Genomic DNA, 21,539 nt, shown 5'->3' on the forward strand with positions numbered 1-21,539 from the left:
AGAACGGATTTAAGTTTCCCTGCATTAAAGTCCCCGGCCACTAGGAGTGCTGTCTCTGGATGAGCGTTTTCCTGTTTGCTTATGGCCTTATACAGCTCATTGAGTGCAATCTTAGTGCCAGCATCGGTTCGTGGTGGTAAATAGACAGCTACGAAAAATATAGAAGAAATCTCTCTTGGTAAATAGTGTGGTCTACAGCTTATCATTGGATACTCTACATCAGGCGAGCAAAACCTAGAGACTTCCTTAGTATTAGATTTTGTGCACCAGCTGTTGTTTTCAAATATACACAGACCGCCACCCCTTGTCTTACCGGAGTCAGCCGTTCTATCCTGCCAATGTAGCGTATATCCCGCCAGCTGTATGTTATCCATGTCATCATTCAGCAACGACTCGGTGAAACATAAGATATTACAGTTTATAATGTCCCGTTGGTAGAATATCCTTGATCTTAGGACGTCCATTTTGTTTTCAAATGATTGTACGTTGGCTAATAGGAGTGATGGAAGAGGCAGATTACTTGCTCGCCGTCGAATCCTTACAAGGCACCCCGACCAACATTACCAGTCAAAAGTTTGGACATACCTACTCATTCCAGGGTTTTTCTTAATTTTTACGATTTTCTACATTGTAAAATAATAGTGAAGGCATCAAAACTATGAAATAACACATATGGAATCATGTAGTAACCAAAAAAGTGTTAAACAAATCAAAATATATTTTATATTTGAGATTCTTCAAGTAGCCACCCTTTGCCTTGACGACAGCTTTGCACACTCTTAGCATTCTCTCAGCCGGCTTCACCTGGAATGCTTTTCCAACAGTCTTGAAGGAGTTCTCACATATCCTGAGCACTTGTTGCCATCTTTTCCTTCACTCTTCGGTCCGACTCATCCCAAACCATCTCAATTGGGTTGAGGTCGAGGAATTGTGGACGCCAGGTCATCTGACGCAGCACTCATTCGCTCTCTTTCTTGGTAAAATAGCCCTTACACAGCCTGGAGGTGTGTTGGGTCATTGTCCTGTTGAAAAACAAATGATAGTCTCACTAAGCTCAAACCAGATGGGATCGCGTATCACTGCAGAATGCTGTGGTAGCCATTCTGGTTAAGTGTGCCTTGAAATACACATGTGGAGATCATCTGTTCACCCACACAGCGTCTCACGAAAACACGGCGGTTGAAACCAAAAATCTCAAATTTGGACTCCAGACCAAAGGACACATTTCCACTGGTCTAATGTCCATTGCTCGTGTTTCTTGGCCCAAGCAAGTCTCTTCTTCTTATTGGTGTCCTTTAGTAGTGATTTCTTTGCAGCAATTTGACCATGAAGGCCTGATTCACACAGTCTCCTCTGAACAGTTGATGTTGAGATGTGTCTGTGACTTGAACTCTGTGAATCATTTATTTGGGATGCAATTTCTGAGGCTGGTAACTCTAATAAAGTTATCCTCTGCAGCAGAGGTAACTCTGGGTCTTCCATTCCTGTGGCGGTCCTCATGAGAGCCAGTTTCATTATAGCGCTTGATGGTTTTTGCGACTGCACTTGAAGAAACTTTCAAAGTTCTTGAAACTTTCCATATTGACTGACCTTCATGTCTTAAGTAATGATGGACTGTTGTTTCTCTTTGCTTATTTGAGCTGTTCTTGACCATAATATGGACTTGGTCTTTTACCAAATTGGGCTAACTTCTGTATACCCCCCTACCTTGTCACAACACAACTGATTGGCTCAAACGCATTAAGAAGGAAATAAATTACACAAATTAACTTTTAAGAAGGCACACCTGTTAAATGAAATTCATTCCAGGTGACTATCTCATGAAGCTGGTTGAGAGAATTCCAAGAGTGTGTTAAGCTGTCATCAAGGCAAAAGGGTGGCTATTTGAAGAATCTCAAATATAAAATATATTTTGATTTGTTTAAGACTTTTTTGGTTACTACATGATTCCATATGTGTTATTTCATAGTTCTGATGTCTTCACTATAATTCTTCAATGTAGAAAATAGTATAAATAAAGAAAATCCCTTGAATGAGTAGATGTGTCCAAACTTTTGACTGGTAGTGTACGTCCACAATATCTCAGTCTCTTTCTCATGCGATTGACAGGGATTTGGGCCTTGTCGGATGTCTGTAGAATATCCTTCGCGTCTTTGTCCAATACGAGGTGAGTAATCGCTGTCCTGATATCCAGAAGCTATTTTTGGTCATAAGAGACGGCGGCAGAAACATTATGTACAGAATAAATTACAAATAATGCGGAAAAAACACACATAATAGCACAATTGGTTAGGGGGCTGTAAAACGGCAGCCATCTCCTCCGGCGCCATCTTGTTATGGCATCTTGTTATTATTATTATTATTAAAAAAAATTGGGGGGGGAATGGATCACCTTAATATTGCAGATAGATTGTATCTTCTATCAATGTAATTGTCTGCATCACTTCCAATCCCCCATGTTTTTTTTTATATATATACTCCCCTTTATTACTTTTCAACCCCACCATCCTTTCCCTACTGTCACGGATTCTGCCGAGGCTGCTCCTCCTCCTTGCTCGGGCAGGCTTCGGCGTTCGTCGTCCCCGGAGTACTAGCTGCTGTCGTTCGATGTTATCGGTGTCTGTCTAGTTTTGTCTGTATTGTTTACACCTGTTCATCATTATGTTTGATTGTTGCCCTATAATTACCCCTGTCTCTCATCGGGATCTTGTGTGTGATTGTTTCCCTTCACGTATGTCATTTTGTGAGCGGGTTATTTCCTCCCTGCGTGGAGTTATTCTGTGTTCATCTTTTCAGTATCGGATTAAAGTACGTGTCCGAGAGTTCTGTGTCCTGCGCCTGACTTCTTCAACCGCATCTCACTGACAGCCGTGACAGAATCACACACCACAACAAGGAGTAAGCAGGAGCGACGGCACCGACCGGATCACTCGAGGAGCGCGTCCTACAACAGGCAGCTATGCTTCAAATCTGGGTGCCGCCATGGATAACGTGATGAACACCTTGGGACGATGGGAGAGAGGAGGTTTGCCCACACCTCCTCCAACGATACCACCACCATCGGCCACTCCTATCGTCTCACATCAGGAGTCCAGTGGGATTCGGCTCTCGCTCCCGAGGGCTTATGATGGCACCGCAGCCGGGTGTCAGGGTTTCCTGCTCCTGGTGGAACTTTACCTGGCAACCATTCACCTGGCACCCTCGGGATACGAGAGTGTGTCCGCCCTCATCTTCTGTCTGTCCGGCAAGGCACTGGAGTGGGCCAACGCCGAGTGGGGAGGAATAGACGCCGCTACTGTGAACTATGCAGAGTTCACACGCCGCTTCAGGGCAGTGTTCGATCATCCCCCGTAGGGGAAGGCGGCGGGTGAGCGTCTATTCCACCTCAGACAGGGGAGGAGGAGCGCGCAGGAATTCGCACTGGACTTCCGGACTCTGGCTGCCAATTCGGGATGGAATGAGAGGGCCCTCATCGACCACTACAGGTGTAGCTTAAGAGAGGACGTTCGTCGAGAGTTGGCCTGCAGGGACACCAACCTAAGCTTCGATCAGCTGGTGGACATGTCGATTCGCCTGGATACCCTGTTGGCTACCCGCGGACGTCCGGAGCTGGGGCCGTCCATTCCATTCCCCAGCACTTCCGAGCCGAGCCCTATGGAGCTCGGGGGTGCTGGTAGTAGGGAGGCCAGGAGAGAGGCTGTCCCCTGCACCAACTGTGGCCGCCGAGGACACACGGCGGTTCGGTGCTGGGGAGGGTCTCCTCGGATTCGAGGCAGCAGGCAACGCACTGATAAGTCATTCCCGGTGAGTAAGACCCCAACTCACCCAGAGCTCTCTGTTGTTCATATGTGTATTCAAGTTGTGTTTCCAGAGGTTTCTTCTTACTCCCAGCATAAGGCGCTAGTCGATTCAGGCGCAGCTGGGAATTTTATCGATCGCCATTTCTCATATAAGTTAGGAATCCCTATATTACCAGTCGATGTGCCCTTCCCTATCCATGCCCTAGATAGCCGGCCTTTGGGGTCGGGATTGATTAGGGAGGTCACAGCGCCACTGAAGATGAAAACGCAGAAGGGTCATGAGGAGACTATACAGTTGTATTTAATTGACTCTCCTGCGTTTCCAGTGGTGTTGGGGCTTCCCTGGTTAACATCTCAACAGAGGGCTCTCAAGGGATGGTCTGATCAGTGTGTGGGGCGGTGTGTAGGTGTTTCCGTAGGGGCAACGACGGTGGAGAGTCCGAACCAAATGCCCACAATGCACATTCCTCCTGAGTATGCCGATTTGGCACGCGCCTTCTGTAAGAAGAAGGCGACTCAATTACCACCTCATCGACAGGGGGATTGTGCGATAGACCTCCAGGTTGGCGCTGCGCTCCCTCGTAGCCATGTGTATCCTCTGTCTCAGGAGGAGACGGCTGCTATGGAGACATACGTCACCGAATCCTTGAGACAGGGATACATACGGCCGTCTACTTCCCCTGCGTCCTCAAGTTTCTTTTTTGTGAAGAAGAAGGATGGGGGTTTTTACGCCCGTGTATTGATTACCGTGGTCTCAATCAGATCACTATTAAATACAGCTATCCTCTCCCTCTGATTGCTAGTATGACGGAGTCATTACACGGGGCGCGCTTCTTCACAAAATTGGATCTCAGGAGCGCTTACAACCTGGTGCGCATTCGGGAAGGAGATGAGTGGAAGACAGCATTCAGTACCACCTCGGGTCACTATGAGTACCTCGTCATGCCATACAGTCTAATGAATGCTCCTTCAGTCTTCCAATCATTTGTGGACGAGATTTTCCGGGATTTGAATGGACAGGGGGTAGTGGTGTATATTGATGACATTCTGATATACTCCGCTACACGTACCGAGCATGTGTCCCTGGTACGTCGGGTGCTGGGTAGACTGTTGGAGCATGATCTGTATGTGAAGGCAGAGAAATGTCTGTTTTTCCAGGAGTCCATCTCCTTCCTGGGACACCAGTTGTCTGTGTCAGGGGTGGAGATGGAGATTGACCGCGTTTCAGCCGTGCGTAATTGGCAGACTCGAACTACAGTAAAGGAGGTACAGCGTTTTTTGGGTTTTGCCAATTACTACCGGAGGTTTATCCGGGGTTTTGGACAGGTAGCAGCTCCCATTACCTCCCTACTAAAGAGGGGCCTTGTCACGATCGTCGGATATAGAGGACCAAGGCGCAGCGTGGAAGGTGAACATACTTATTTATTAAATAATACACGAACAAAACAACAAATCGATACATGACGTCCACAGGTGCAAAACACAAACCAACACGGAACAAGATCCCACAAACACTGTGGGAAAACCACCTGACTAAATATGGTTCCCAATCAGAGACAACCAGCAACAGCTGATACTCGTTGCCTCTGATTGAGAACCACTCTGGCCAACATAGATATACAAAACTAGACTAGACACAACGACCACAAAACATAAACTCTACACACCCTGGCTCAACTTAAAAGAGTCCCTAGAGCCAGGGCGTGACAGTACCCCCCCCTAAAGGCGCGGACTGCGACCGCGCCTAAACATCACCGAACAGGGGAGGGCTGGGTGGGCATTCCTCCTCGGAGGCGGTTCCGGCTCCGGGCTTGACCACCACCCTCTACTAACCCCCCCGTAGTGCCCCTGGTCTGGTCTAGCCCCACTGGCTGGAGCTGGACTGGACTTCGGTGGAGCGGATTGCTCAGGCTCCGGTGTGGAGCAGCTGACCGGTACCTGACCAGGCACCGGTGAAACGGGCACGGGCTGGCGATGCGCACCACAGGTTTGGTGCGGGGAGCAGGAACAGGCCGGACCAGGCTGGCGACGCGCACCATTGGCTTGGTGCGGGGAGCAGGAACAGGCCGGGCCGGGCTGGCGACGCGCACCACTAGCTTGGTGCGGGGAGCAGGAACAGGCCGGGCCGGGCTGGCGATGCGCACCACAGGTTTGGTGCGGGGAGCAGGAACGGGCCGGGCCGGGCTGGCGACGCGCACCATTGGCTTGGTGCGGGGAGCAGGAACAGGCCGGGCCGGGCTGGCGACGCGCACCATAGGCTTGGTGCGAGGGGCAGGAACAGGCCGGGCCGGGCTGGCGACGCGCACCATAGGCTTGGCGCGATGGACAGGAACAGGCCGGACCGTACTGGGAACACACACCACTGGCCTTACACGGGGATCAGGAACGGGCCGGACCGGACTGGCAACACACTTCAGTACCTCTCGCCGTGCCTCTACATTTTCCTTCCCTCTATACACCAATGGCTCCCGTAACCCGGTGGCCTTCTCTCCTCGTCCACCAACTCGCCCCTTATCTGCCTCCAGTGGCCTCGTCGTCCCTGCCATGTGCCCCCCCCTAAAAATTTATTGGGGGTGCCCCTCGCCTGTCCGACGACTGCCCGGTTGGCGCCGCTTCTCCTCTCCTGCCTGGGCACGCTGCTTGGTCCTGTATTGGTGGGATCTTCTGTCACGATCGTCGGATATAGAGGACCAAGGCGCAGCGTGGAAGGTGAACATACTTATTTATTAAATGATACACGAACAAAACAACAAATCGATACGTGACGTCCACAGGTGCAAAACACAAACCAACACGGAACAAGATCCCACAAACACTGTGGGAAAACCACCTGACTAAATATGGTTCCCAATCAGAGACAACCAGCAACAGCTGATACTCGTTGCCTCTGATTGAGAACCACTCTGGCCAACATAGATATACAAAACTAGACTAGACACAACGACCACAAAACATAAACTCTACACACCCTGGCTCAACTTAAAAGAGTCCCTAGAGCCAGAGCGTGACAGGCCCGGTGCGTTTGCAGTGGTCGGCTGAGGCGGACAGGGCATTTAGTCATTTGAAGGACCTGTTCACCTCGGCTCCGGTGCTGGCACATCCGGATCCCTCTTTGGCGTTCCAAGTCGAGGTGGATGCTTCCGAGGAGGGGATCGGTGCTATACTGTCTCAGCGCTCGGGCACGCCTCCAAAACTACGCCCCTGTGCTTTCTATTCCAAGAAGCTCAGTCCGGCGGAACGCAATTATGACGTGGGGGACAGGGAGCTGCTAGCGGTGGTCCAAGCCCTGAAGGTGTGGAGACTTTGGCTTGAGGGGGCTAACCACCTTTTTCTCATTCTGACTGACCATCATAACCTGGAGTACATCCGGGCAGCGAAGAGACTGAACCCTCGTCAGGCTAGGTGGGCCATGTTTCTTGCCCGGTTTGTATTTAAGATCTCTTATATCCCAGGGTCACAGAACGTTAAGGCAGACGCCCTGTCCCGACGATATGACACAGAGGAGAGGTCCATTGAGCCCACTCCCATTCTACCGGAGTCTTGTCTAGTGGCACCGGTGGTGTGGGAGGTTGACACGGATATCGAGCGGACGTTACGTACCGACCCTACTCCCCCAGAGTGTCCAGAGGGACGGAGGTACGTGCCGCTCGAGGTCCATGACCGACTGATTTATTGGACTCACACGTCACCCTCCTCTGGTCATCCTGTCATTGGTCGGACGGTGCACTGTCTTAGCGGGAAGTACTGGTGGCCCACCTTAGCCAGGGACGTGAGGGTATACGTTTCTTCCTGCTCGGTGTGCGCCCAGTGTAAGGCGCCTAGACACCTGCCCAGAGGGAAGTTACAACCTCTCCCTGTTCCACAACGGCCGTGGTCTCACCTGTCGGTGGATTTTGTCACGGACCTTCCCCCCTCCCAGGGGAATACCACGATCTTGGTCATTGTGGATCGGTTTTCTAAGGCCTGCCGTCTCATCCCTATGCCAGGTCTTCCTACAGCCCTACAAACGGCCCGAAGCCCTGTTTACTCACGTTTTCCGGCACTACGGGGTGCCTGAGGATATAGTGTCTGATCGGGGTCCCCAGTTCACCTCTAGAGTGTGGAGGGAGTTTATGGAATGTTTGGGGGTCTCGATCAGCCTTACCTCGGGTTTTCACCCTGAGAGTATTGGGCAGGTGGAGAGAGTAAACCAAGATGTGGGTAGGTTTCTGAGGTCCTATTGCCAGGACCGGCAGGAGGAGTGGTCGGGGTATATTCCCTGGGCAGAGATAGCCCAAAACTCACTCCGCCACTCCTCCACTAATCTTACTCCTTTCCAGTGTGTGTTGGGCTATCAGCCGGTTCTGGCACCCTGGAATCAGAGCCAGATCGAGGCTCCTGCGGTGGATGAATGGTTTCGGCGCTCGGAGGAGACACGGAACGCTGCGCATGTCCATCTGCAGCAGGCCATCAGACGGCAAAAGGCGAGCGCCGATCGCCACCGCAGTGAGGGTCCGGTTTATGCACCGGGAGATCGGGTCTGGCTCTCGACCAGAAACCTGCCCCTTCACCTGCCCTGCCGGAAGCTGGGCCGGCGGTTTGTGGGGCCATTTAAAGTCCTGAGGAGATTGAACGAGGTATGTTATAGGTTAAAGCTGCCTATTAATTATCGCATTAACCCCTCGTTCCATTTGTCTCTCCTCAGGCCGGTGGTAGCTGGTCCACTCCAGGAGAATGAGGTACGAGAGGCCCCTCCGCCCCCACTGGACATCGAAGGGGCTCCGGTGTACTCAGTCCGTTCCATCGTGGATTTGAGGCGTCGGATGGGGGGTCTGCAGTATCTCGTGGAGTGGGAGGGGTACGGTCCGGAGGAACGGTGCTGGGTCCCTAGGAGGGACATCCTAGATCCCTCCCTGTTGACAGAGTTCCACCGGAGTCATCCGACTCGCCCTGCTCTGCGTCCTCCTGGCCGTCCCTGAGGCCGGGGTCGGCGCACGGCTGGAGCCGCGCGTCAAGGGGGGGGGTACTGTCAATTCTGCCGAGGCTGCTCCTCCTCCTTGCTCGGGCAGGCTTCGGCGTTCGTCGTCCCCGGAGTACTAGCTGCTGCCGATCGATATTATCGGTGTCTGTCTAGTTTTGTCTGTATTGTTTACACCTGTTCGTCATTATGTTTGATTGTTGGCCTATAATTACCCCTGTCTCTCATCGGGATCTTGTGTGTGATTGTTTCCCTTCACGTATGTCATTTTGTGAGCGGGTTATTTCCTCCCTGCGTGGAGTTATTCTGTGTTCATCTTTTCAGTATCGGATTAAAGTACGTGTCCGAGAGTTCTGTGTCCTGCGCCTGACTTCTTCAACCGCATCTCACTGACAGCCGTGACACCTACTTGGAGTAAATTAGTGAACAACAATGCCCAGGCCTCTACTTCCGGTCTATACTTACTATCTACACCCTATGGACAGAGTTAATTTTACAATAATTATATTATATATATATATATATATATATATATATATATATATATATATATATATATACATACATATATTTTTTTTTTTTGCTCCTGAACTTCTTCTACTCTCAACCTCTCCGATCATTTTCATGATGTCCATCCGGTTTGCTTCTATATGCCATATCTTTCTAACTGTGCTCTTTCCCAAAAGCTCCCAACATACAACCTATATACTTATTATGGACACAGTATGCTTTCATTATTAGCTATCTTTGTTATTATTTGCTGTTATTTGTTATTAGTCCCATCCTTCAACTCTATTCAATACCTCCCTTCTATCTCTTAACACCATCCATATAGGATTTCTATTTGCCATATATATTTCAACCGTACTGTGATGTTTTACAAAAGTTCTGAACCTTTCTATTCTCATTGCTTCTACAGATTGTGAATTAAAAATAAACATTTTTGCTAAAAGTATTATTATATTATTGATTGATTGACTATGACTTTTCAGATCACCCAGTAATGCTATCTGCAAGGTTAGCTCCAAGTAAAGGGGTGGCTATTTGAAGAATCTCAAATATAAAATATATTTTGATTTGTTTAAGACTTTTTTGGTTACTACATGATTCCATATGTGTTATTTCATAGTTCTGATGTCTTCACTATAATTCTACAATGTAATAAATAGTATAAATAAAGAAAATCCCTTGAATGAGTAGATGTGCCAAACTTTTGACTGGTAGTGTACGTCCACAATATCTCAGTCTCTTTCTCATGCGATTGACAGGGATTTGGGCCTTGTCGGATGTCTGTAGAATATCCTTCGCGTCTTTGTCCAATACGAGGTGAGTAATCGCTGTCCTGATATCCAGAAGCTATTTTTGGTCATAAGAGACGGCGGCAGAAACATTATGTACAGAATAAATTACAAATAATGCGAAAAAACACACATAATAGCACAATTGGTTAGGGGGCTGTAAAACGGCAGCCATCTCCTCCGGCGCCATCTTGTTACATTACAGCCTTATTCTAAAATGGATTAAGTAAATAAAAATCCTCAGCAATCTAGACATAATAACCCATAATCACAAAGCGGAAACAGGTTTTTAGACATTTTTGCAAATTAAAAAAACAGAAATACCTTATTTACATAAGTATTCAGATCCTTTGTTATGAGACTCGAAATTGAGCTCACGTGCATCCTGTTTCCATTGATCACCCTTGAGATGTTTCTACAACTTGATTGGAGTCCACCTGTGGTACATTCAATTGATTGGACATTATTTGGAAAAGCACAGACCTGTCCCACAGTTGACAGTGCATATCAGAGCAAGAACCAAGAGGTCAAAGGAATTGTTCGTAGAGCTCCGAGACAGGATTGTGTCGAGGCACAGATCTGGGGAAGGGTACCAAAACATTTCTGCAGCATTGAAGGTCCCCAAGAACACAGTGGCCTCCATCATTCTTAAATGGAAGAAGTTTGGAACCACCAAGACTCTTCCTAGAGCTGGCCGCCCGGCCAAACTGAGCACTCGGGTGAGAAGGGCCTTGGTCAGGGAGGTGACCAAGAACCCGATGGTCACTCTGACAGAGCTCTAGAGTTCCTCTGTGGAGATGGGAGAACCTTCCAGAAGGACAACCATCTCTGCAGCACTCCACCAATCAGGCCTTTATGGTAGAGTGGCCAGACGGAAGCCACTCCTCAGTAAAAGGCACATGACAGCCCGCTTGGAGTTTGCCAAAAGGCACCTAAAGACTCTCAGACCATGAGAAATAAGATTCTCTGGTCTGATGAAACCAAGATTGAACTCTTTGGCCTGAATGCCAGCTTGGCACCATCCCTACAGTGAAGCATGGTGGTGGCAGTATCATGCTGTGGGAATATTTTTCAGCGGCAGGGACTGGGAGACTAGTCAGGATCGAGGGAAAGATGAACAGAGCAAAGTACAGAGAGATCCTTGATGAAAACCTGCTCCAGAGCGCTCAGGGCCTCAGACTGGGATGAAGGTTCACCTTCCAACAGGACAACGACCCTAAGCACACAGCCAAGACAATGCAGGAGTGGCTTCGGGACAAGTCTCTGAATGTCCTTGAGTGGCCCAGCCAGAGCCCAGACTTGAACCCGATCTAACATCTCTGGGAGACCTGAAAATAGCTGTGCAGCGAAGCTCCCCATCCAACCTGACAGACCTGAGAGGATCTGCAGAGAAGAATGGGAGAAACTTCCCAAATACAGGTGTGCCAAGCTTGTAGCGTCATACCCAAGAAGACTCAATGCTGTAATCGCTGTCAAAGGTGCTTCAACAAAGTACTGAGTAAAGGGTCTGAATACTTATGTGATATTTTTTTAAAATAAAAATTTGCAAACATTTCTAAAAACGTGTTTTTGCTTTGTCATTATGGGGTATTCTTTGTAGATTGATGAGGGAAAAAAACAATTTTATGATTTTTATAATAAGGCTGTAACATATGGAAAAGGTTAAGGTGTGTGAATACTTTCCGAAGGCAATGTAGATCTTCTACACAGATTCTGTCAGACCTGGGCCCTGACCGTAAATCTCAGTATGACAAAAATAATGGTGTTCCAAAAAGGTCCAGTTGCCAGGACCACAAATACAAATTCCATCTAGACACCGTTGCCCTCGAGCACACAAAACACTATACATACCTCGGCCTAAACATCAGCACCACAGGTAACTTCCACAAAGCTGTGAATGATCTGAGAGGCAGGAAGGGCCTTCTATGCCATCAAAAGGAACATATATTTTGACATACCAATTAGGATCTGTCTAAAAATACTTGAATCAGTTATAGAACCCATTGCCCTTTATGGTTGTGAGGTCTGGGTTCCGCTCACCAACCAAGAATTCACCAAATGGGACAAACACCAAATTGAGACTCTGCATGCCGAATTCTTCAAAAATATCCGCTGCGTACAACTTAAAACACCAAATAATGCATGCAGAGCAGAATTTGTCCGATACCCGCTAATGATCAAAATCCAGAAAAGAGCCGTTAAATTCTATAACCACCTAAAAGGAAGCGATTCTCAAACCTTCCATAGCAAAGCCATCACCTACAGAGAGATGAACTTGGAGAAGAGTCCCCTAAGCAAGCTGGTCCTGGGGCTCTGTTCACAAACACAAACAGACACCACAGAGCTCCAGGACAGCAACACAATTAGACCCAACGAAATCATGAGAAAACAAAAAGATAATTACTTGACACATTGGAAAGAATTAACAAAAAAACTGAGCAAACTAGAATGCTATTTGGCCCTAAACATAGACTACACAGTGGCAGAATACCTGACCACTGTGACTGACCCAAAATTAAGGAAAGCTTTGACTATGTACAGACTCAGTGAGCATAGCCTTACTATTGAGAAAGGTCACCGTAGACAGACCTGGCTCTCAAGAGAAGACAGGCTATGTGCACACTGCCCACAAAATGAGGTGGAAACTGAGCTGCACTTCCTAACCTCCTGTCAAATGTATGACCATATTAGAGACACATATTTCCCTCAGATTACACAGACCCACAAAGAATTCGAAAACAAATCCATTTTTGACCAACTCCCATATCTATTGGGTGAAATACCACAGTGTGCAATCACAGCAACAAGATTTGTGACCAGCGAAGAACAAACACCATTGTACATTTTTTTTCCTTTTTTTTACTTTAACTATTTGCACATTGTTACAACACTGTATATAGACATACTATGACCTTTAAAATGTCTTTATTATTTTGGAACTTGTGTGAGTGTAATATTTACTGTTCACTTTTTATTGTTTATTTCACTTTTGTTTATCCATTTCACTTGCTTTGGCAATGTAAACATATGATTCCCATGCCAATGAAGCCCCTTGAATGTAATTGAATTGAATTGAGAGAGAATGAGAGAGAGGAAGAAAGAGAGAGAGAACGAGATAGGGAGAGAGAGAGAGACCTAGTGAGAGAGATAAACTCACTCTTGACAGTGAGGACCATGCTCTTGCTGATGTCAGAGCCCACTCCGTTGGAGGCCTGACAGAGGTAGTATCCCCGGTCGTCCTCTAGGACATGCCGAATCAGCAGGGAGCCGTTGGACATGATCTGGATCCGACCAGTCAGAGGCACAGGGTGGTACTGCTGGGGGTTCCCTATACCTACAGGGAGGAATGGCACAGTCATGTCAAGTCAAATTTACACATGGTGATATTGGTTTCTAATCTTACGCTTGGATGTACATTAGGTACGATGTTACAGTAGAGAATAAAAATACAAAAATGTGCTAATGTTATCTTTCATCATCAATTCAACTTTATTGTACAAGTTCTTTCACTAAGATAAATAGAATAGTAGACAGTTAGTTAGTTGATGTCATTAGTACTGCAGGGTGTTGGTCTTTACCTTTGGCGTGTTTCCACATGACTTTGGGAGGGGGGTATCCCTCTACAGAACAGTTTAGTACTCCTGCCTTCCCATAGATCCCATCCTGGTTGTTGGGCTGGACCACGAAGCGAGGGGGAACTAAGTGAGGAGGGGTTATAGTTAGTACAGTCATTATAATTGACAATAACATCTCTAAAATGGTGGATATCCTTCAATTATTCTCCAATCCTTCTGTGTTTTCTTAATATCTTCCAGCTTTTATAACCAGTCTGTCCATCCCTTCATTCTTTACCTTTCTCAAATTCTTCCACACCACTTATTTTCCAATCCTTCCTCTCCTTCTCACCCTCCCTCCATCCTCCCCTCTCCTCCCTCTCTCACCGGTGACGATCAGCTGTCTCTCCCAGCTGACGGTTGCCGCGGCGTTGCTAGCGATGCAGGTGTAGTTGCCGTTGTGCTTCAGCGTCACCTTGGAGATCTGCAAGGAGCTCATGAATTCCTTGGTCTCTATGCCAACACCAGAGGCAGAACCAGGCACGATGAGTTGCCCGTCTTTGTGCCAGGTTATGCGGATGGGCATATCACCTGACGACACCACGCAGGCGATGTACATGAGCTTTCCCACCGACGTGGAGGGGATATCAAAGGGCTGGATCAGGGGTGGCACTGGGGGGCAGAGGTTACAGAGGTCAGAGGTTAGAGGTCCCAACCCTGACCCCCTTCCATCTCCACCAGCCCATAATAGGTGCTCTGATTACAGGCCAACTGGCGGAGGAAGTCATGCCGTTGCCATGGTCGCGAAAGGGGGTGGGGTGGTGCTACTGCTGAGACGTCAAGGGGATTTAATCTGGGCCTCATTATGATTCATCTAATTAAATCAGAGACACACACACACACACTTCTACAGACCCCCCCAACACACACACACAAACACACCTAAATCACCCATGCTTGCCACCCAACACACACACACACACACACACACACACACACACACACACACACATTAATATAAAGCTAGATGCTTTTAACACCATGGTGTGACCACCCTGTTAAGTTGATTGCCTCGTTACGACTAGGAAGTAACCTTGCCCAAACATGGGTGACTTTCAACAAATCCATTGCATTGGAGTGAGCGGTTACATCTGGTCATTGGTAGATAATTTAGATTTAGTGCAACACATCATCCCTTCCCACTTTCCCTTCCCTATGCCACCCTTGCCAATACCCTGTCCTCCACCCCTGTCCAGTCCCCTACCTTTGACGGTGACGTGGACAGTCTGGTCGATAGAGGTCTGTGGCTGGATGAGTACACTACACAGGTAGGTACCCTCATCCATGCCCTTCTGCACATCACTCAGCCTCAGCGTTCCATTCTCATACACCACCTGGCGATGGTTGTCAGGCAGCAGCATGCCATCCTTAAACCACTTGATAGAGTAGTAGGGGTAACCAATCACACGACAGGTTATAAAGGTGTTCCTTCCTGCCACAGCCGTGATGTCACGCATCTCCCTGATCCTAGGTGAACCTGGAGACACAGAGAAGAGAGGGAGGACGAGGGGAACAGAGGAGAGGAGGGAGAGAGGAGGAAGAAGAAAGGTGAAAAAAGCGGAGTAAGAGACAGGGGTGGAAGAGGAGAGAGAGGGGAGGAGGAGACAGGGGTGGAAGAGGAGAGAGAGGGGAGGAGGAGACAGGGGTGGAAGAGGAGAGAGAGGGGAGGAGGAGACAGGGGTGGAAGAGGAGAGAGAGGGGAGGAGGAGACAGGGGTGGAAGAGGAGAGAGAGGGGAGGAGGAGACAGGGGTGGAAGAGGAGAGAGAGGGGAGGAGGAGACAGGGGTGGAAGAGGAGAGAGGGGAGGAGGAGACAGGGGTGGAAGAGGAGAGAGAGGGGAGGAGGAGACAGGGGTGGAAGAGGAGAGAGAGGGGAGGAGGAGACAGGGGTGGAAGAGGAGAGAGGGGAGAAGGAGACAGGGGTGGAAGAGGAGAGAGAGGGGAGGAGGAGACAGGGGTGGAAGAGGAGAGAGAGGGGAGGAGGAGACAGGGGTGGAAGAGGAAAGAGATGGGAGGAGGAGACAGGGGTGGAAGAGGAGAGAGGGGAGGAGGAGACAGGGGTGGAAGAGGAGAGAGAGGGGAGGAGGAGACAGGGGTGGAAGAGGAGAGAGAGGGGAGGAGGACATGGGAGAAAAGGGGAGGAGGAGAGGAGAGAGAAGATAAAGGTTGGGGAGAGAGTGATTGGGGCAGATTGAGGGGTAGAGAAGGAGGTTAGTGATGCCCCCTTAACCCAGTCATACTGGTTATATTTGTAATATCTATTAATTATTTGTGTTTTCTAAGTGATTGTGTGTATGGGTGTGTATGCACGTTTGACTACATTATCCTCAGTAACACTGTCCTATGGTCTTGATGAGAACAGACATGGTCTTTGCTGTGGTCTTGATGAGAACAGATAGATAGAGACATGCATAGAGATAGAGTGAGAGTAAGAGAGACATCCAGGTAGACAGACACACAGCAAAAGAGAGAGAAACACACACTGGGCAAGACACAGACAGAGAAACAGGGAGCAAGAGAGAGGGAGAGAGGGAGAGAGACACACATACAGAGAAAGAGACAGAGTAAGAAAGAGGGATGACGGTTGGAGGGTTGGGGTTGGGTGTGTGAAGAGACTCTAAACCTCGCTGTGAGTGTTAGTGCATGTATGCATGTGTGTTGGATGTGTGTATGTGTTGCACGTTTGTCTAACTCCTTACACATCTCTACCTGTCTCTGTACTGTATACTTATTGCCAGTGTGTGTATAGGTGCGGGTGTGGGGTGCGTGTATATTGAAAAGTAGACAGGCACCTCTTACGTTTATGCGCGCTTGGTACTCGGCGCTACCGGCCGAGTTGCGTGCGGCGCAGCGATACACTCCCCCGTCGCGGATGGCCGGGCTGCTGACGTTGACATGTGACACGGTCAGGCCGTCTGATAGGGTGTACTGGCTGGTCTTGTAGGCGGAGTCTCGCACTACAGGTTCGTCGTCCAGCGTCCAGGTGATGGAGGGGGGTGGGGCTCCCTTGGAGGCACACATCAGGGAGAAGGGCTCACCGGGGGCGACCACACGCTCACTGAAGGAGGACACAATACGAGGAGTGCCGTCTACAGGAGAGATAGATGGAGAGAGAGAGAGAGAGAGAGAGAGAGAGAGAGAGAGAGAGAGAGAGAGAGATGAAAAGTGAGATTCACAACTTTTCAGTCAAGAATGTTTAAAAAGGCTTCTGAAGTTTGTAATTTGACATTTCTGACTTGATTTTCCCTAACTAAAAATGTATCAACCCCTGCAAAAAAAATTCAATTAATTATAATCCACATAATAATTCAAATTTCCTGTTGCTGCAGGATTATTTTCCTGCTGTTGCAAACTGGCTAAAATTAAGATCCTACATCTGTAAACAGGGTTGGCTCCAGCATTTTGGGGGCCCTAAAGCAAGATTTGGTTGGGGGAGGAAAGTTTTGACTGAGCTCAGCAATACAATAGATCATATTTGGCTGGGCCATGGAATAAATTAAAGAAGGGGGTGCAAACGTATGTTTTTTGTTTGTTCGTTTTTTTTTTATCAGCAACTTACAATTGTCAAGTTTCACTTATTTTTGAGCTAGTCTGTATAAAAAAAATAGATATATATATGACCATTTTATATACTGAACAAAAATTTAATGTAACAATTCAAAAGATTTTACAGCGTTACAGTTCATATAAGGAAATCAGTCAATTGAAATACATTCAATAGGCCCTAATCTATGGATTTCACATGACTGGGAATACAGATATGCATCGGTTGGTCACAGATACCTTTTTTAAAAAGGTAGGGGCATGGATCAGCAAACCAGTCAGTATCTGGTGTGACCACCATTTGCCTCATGCTGCGCTACACATCTCCTTTGCATAGAGTTGATCAGGCTGTTGATTGTGGCCTGTGGAATGTTGTCTCACTCCTCTTCAATGGCTGTGCGAAGTTGCTGGATATTGGCGGGAACTGGACCACGCTATCGTACACGTCAATCCAGAGCATCCCAAACATGCTCAATTGGTGACATGTCTGATGAGTATGCAGGCCATTGGAAGAACTGGGGCATTTTCAGCTTCCAGGAATTGTGTACAGATCCATGCGATATGGGGCCGTGCATTATCATGCTGAAACATGAGGTGATGACGGCGGGTGAATGGCACGATAATGGGCCTCAGCATTTCGTCACGGTATCTCTGTGCATTGAAATCGGCATTGATAAAATGCAATTGTGTTCATTGTCCGTAGCTTATGCCTAACCATATGATAACCCCACCGCCACCATGGGGCACTTTGTTCACAACGTTGACATCAGCAAACCGCTCACCCATACGATGCTGTACACATGGTCTGCAGTTGTGAGGCCGGTTGGACGTACTGACAAATTCTCTAAAACAACGTTGGAAGCTTATGGTAGAGAAATTAGCATTACATTCTCTGGCAACAGCTCTGGTGGACATCCCTGCAGTCAGCAGGCCAATTGCACACTCCCTCAAAACTTGAGACATCTGTGGCATTGTGTTATGTGACAAAACTGCACATTTTAGAGTGGCCTTTTATTGTCCCCAGCACAAGGTGCACCTGTGTAATGATCATGCTGTTTAATCAGTTTCTCAATTTGCCACACCTGTCAGGTGGATGGATTATCTTGGCTAAGGACAAATGCTCACTAACAGGGATGTAAACAAATTAGTGCACAACATTTGAGAGAAATAAGCTTTTTGTGCGCATGGATCTTTTATTTCAGCTCATGAAAAATGGGACTAACACTTTACATGTTGCGTTTATATTTTTGTTCAGTGTAAATGTTAAAATTGTGTGTAATATGATTGCATTTCGGAATCCCGTTCCCACTGTTGCCCCAAGATGAATGGTTTTGACCACGCTCCACTGCTTTGATTGGTGCAGCTAGAAATCACAAGTGTCTATCCTATAATGAAAAGGCACCCGCAAAATAAAATTCCACAAACTTCTTTATCTATTTTGTGCTGTTGTTACATTTGTATTGGTGTTTTGTTTCGTGTCCGATGTGCTCAGGGTTTTGTTACATATCATTTGCGGTCTGCATCATGAGAAAAGTCATTGTAGCCTATCATTTCACTTCCCCTAGCTGTGAGAACCATGGCAGGAGCACGGGCTGACGTGGCATTGCTGTAGCGCAGCCTACCAGAAGCATACCAAAGGTTGCACCGTGTCCAATACAATGTAGAATCTAGTCCAAACCGTTCAATATTTAGAATATCCATATTACCGGAGCTTCATTTTATTCTTTCTATTTCTATGGCGGATTCGCGGCCGCAATTTATGGAACGTGCAAAAACTTTGGAGATAACAATAGATGGCAAAGTAAAATATACTGGTTTTCCCTATCCATCTGTGGCGAAGTTTTCCCTTAATACTTATGACAAATCCAGCACCAGAACCAGCCACAGCCTAGCCAGCTGGCTAATCTTTTGAATACAGTGTAGCAACAACATATAACATTAGCTATCTAGATAAGGTTAGCATGCTAGCTAGCTACACTGACAGCTGTCAGTGCCCTACTTGTTGTTATTTCTCCACTCCATGTGGAAATCTCCATAACGTTCCCACCCCCAATTCGTGAATATGTACTAGCAGCCTGCGTCATTCTTCGGAGGTGGAACCTAAACGAGAAATTCCGCTATAGGACAGGAATTATGTTAAAATAGAGGCTGCTTTGCCCTCTGGTGGGGGCCTTTAAAGTTAAATTCCTAAAATTCAACACATTTTGCCATGACTTATACTGTCCCGTCCGTTGAGTACAGGATTGGACCAAGGTGCAGCGTAGAATGCATACATGTTTATTTATAAAGTAAACACACAACAAAAGCAACGTAACGTGACACTCACAATGGCCACACACACACACACACACACACACACACACACACACACACACACACACACACACACACACACACACACACACACACACACACACACACACACACACACACACACACACACACACACACACACACACACACACACACACACACACACACACACACACACACACACACACACACACACACACACACACACACACACACACACACACACACACACACACACACACACACACACACACACACACACACACACACACACACACACACACACACACACACACACACACACACACACACACACACACACACACACACACACACACACACACACACACACACACACACACACACACACACACACACACACACACACACACACACACACACACACACACACACACACACACACACACGTCATGATCCCACAACTAAGGTAGGCAAAATGGCTGCCTAAGTATGATCCCCAATCAGAGACAACGATCGACAGCTGCCTCTGATTGGGAACCACACCCGGCCAACATAGAAACACAATGACATAGAATGTCCACATAGAAATTCCCACACATAGATATTCACACCCTGACTAAACCAACTAGCCAACTCTATGTCAAGGCGTGACACATACCATGTTAATATGATATCTGAGTGAGAGTAACTAATAAAATCAATGGGGGCCCCCTGGAGGTCAGGGTCCCTGGGCACGTGCCCTGCGTGCCGATTCAGTATTCGGTCATGATTACTACAAGTTTAGATAGCTGGCTAGACTAACTACCAATCAAAAATGTACATGGCTAATTGTCAGATAATTTAGTGACTGGCATAACAACAGAATAATTGCTGATGCACAACCACATTTCAAAATTGCACCTGGTGTATTTTACTATTCTTACTCTCAATAGTAAGTTGAGACCCCGACTGAGTTCCAAAAAAACAACAACAACAACCTTATGTCGCTTATGCCTGGAGCCGGCCCTGTCTGTAAGAATAAAGTTGCTTGCTTCCACCCCCCTCCCATCCAACCTTCCCTCCCTCATCCTCTTACCCTCCAGCAGTATGATAGAGAAGTCCTGGGCAGTGTGGCCCTTGCGGGAGGCAAAGCACTGGTAGGCCCCAGAGTGGCTCTTCTGAGCGGCAGTGATCTGCAGGGTGTCGTTGTGGGAGCCCTGTATGGAGATGTGCTGGTCTGGGACTATAGGTTCTGTGTTCCTGTACCAGGCCACTGTGTACTCTGGAGAACCCTCCACAGCACAGGTAAAGAACAGGGTACTGCTGATACCCGTCTTCAGACTCTTAGGGGAGAGGGTCACTCGCAGGGGGTCTGTGGGAGGAGAGAGAAAACACACATGAGTAACACACACACACACAAAGACAGAAAAACAAAACAGCGTAATCAGTTGAGGAGACTCAATCCGTTTCAGGCAGTCATTAAAAAAGCAGATGGAGACATCTCTTCACATCTCTGTCCATATATGTGTGTGTGTGTGTGTGTGCGCGTGTGTGTGTGTGTGTGTGTGTGTGTGTGTGTGTGTGTGTAAATGTCAGTGAGCAATAAGGCAGCTGGTGGTGTGTGCTGGGGGGCATGGCTGTGCAACCCAAGCCCCCCTCGCCCTGTCAGAGTCACACTGTGTGCTGCCATGATGTGCCCACTGGCAAAGCCTGCCTGTGCTCTCTCTTGTTCTCTCTCTCTCTCTATCTCTATCTTCTCTGTGTTTATATAAATCTGTTTCTCTCTCTCATTCTTCCTTTCTCTCTGAAAGATATACTTCAATTTCTATTTTTCATTGTTCCTTCTCTGTCTCCTTTTAGTCCATCCACCCCCCTCTGCTCTCTCTCTCTCTCTCTCTCTCTCTCTCTCTCTCTCTCTCTCTCTCTCTCTCTCTCTCTCTCTCTCTCTCTCTCTCTCTCTCTCTCTCTCTCTCTCTCTCTCTCTCTCTCTCTCTCTCTCTCTCTCTCTCTCTCTCTCTCTCTCTCTCTCTCTCTCTCTCTCTCTGATAGTGACT

At 47.7% G+C, this 21,539-nt stretch overlaps 1 protein-coding gene across 1 annotated transcript in view; it reads right to left on the minus strand.

The window, feature by feature from the left end:
• Positions 1-21,539, minus strand: part of dscaml1 (Down syndrome cell adhesion molecule like 1) — a gene marked incomplete at its 3' end in the record, with an annotated part of 94,736 nt that overhangs the window by 24,896 nt on the left and 48,301 nt on the right. The window contains exons 6-11 of the mRNA XM_084170441.1: positions 20,582-20,857; positions 16,461-16,757; positions 14,874-15,146; positions 13,997-14,281; positions 13,634-13,753; positions 13,213-13,389 (exon numbers count right to left, since the gene is read on the minus strand). Of these exons, the coding sequence (XP_084026567.1) occupies positions 13,213-13,389; positions 13,634-13,753; positions 13,997-14,281; positions 14,874-15,146; positions 16,461-16,757; positions 20,582-20,857 (1,428 nt within the window). The remainder of the gene's footprint in view (positions 1-13,212; positions 13,390-13,633; positions 13,754-13,996; positions 14,282-14,873; positions 15,147-16,460; positions 16,758-20,581; positions 20,858-21,539) is intronic.

Source organism: Coregonus lavaretus (assembly GCF_964263955.1).
Source record: "Coregonus lavaretus genome assembly, chromosome: 10".
In the NCBI taxonomy this organism is placed as follows: domain Eukaryota; kingdom Metazoa; phylum Chordata; class Actinopteri; order Salmoniformes; family Salmonidae; genus Coregonus; species Coregonus lavaretus.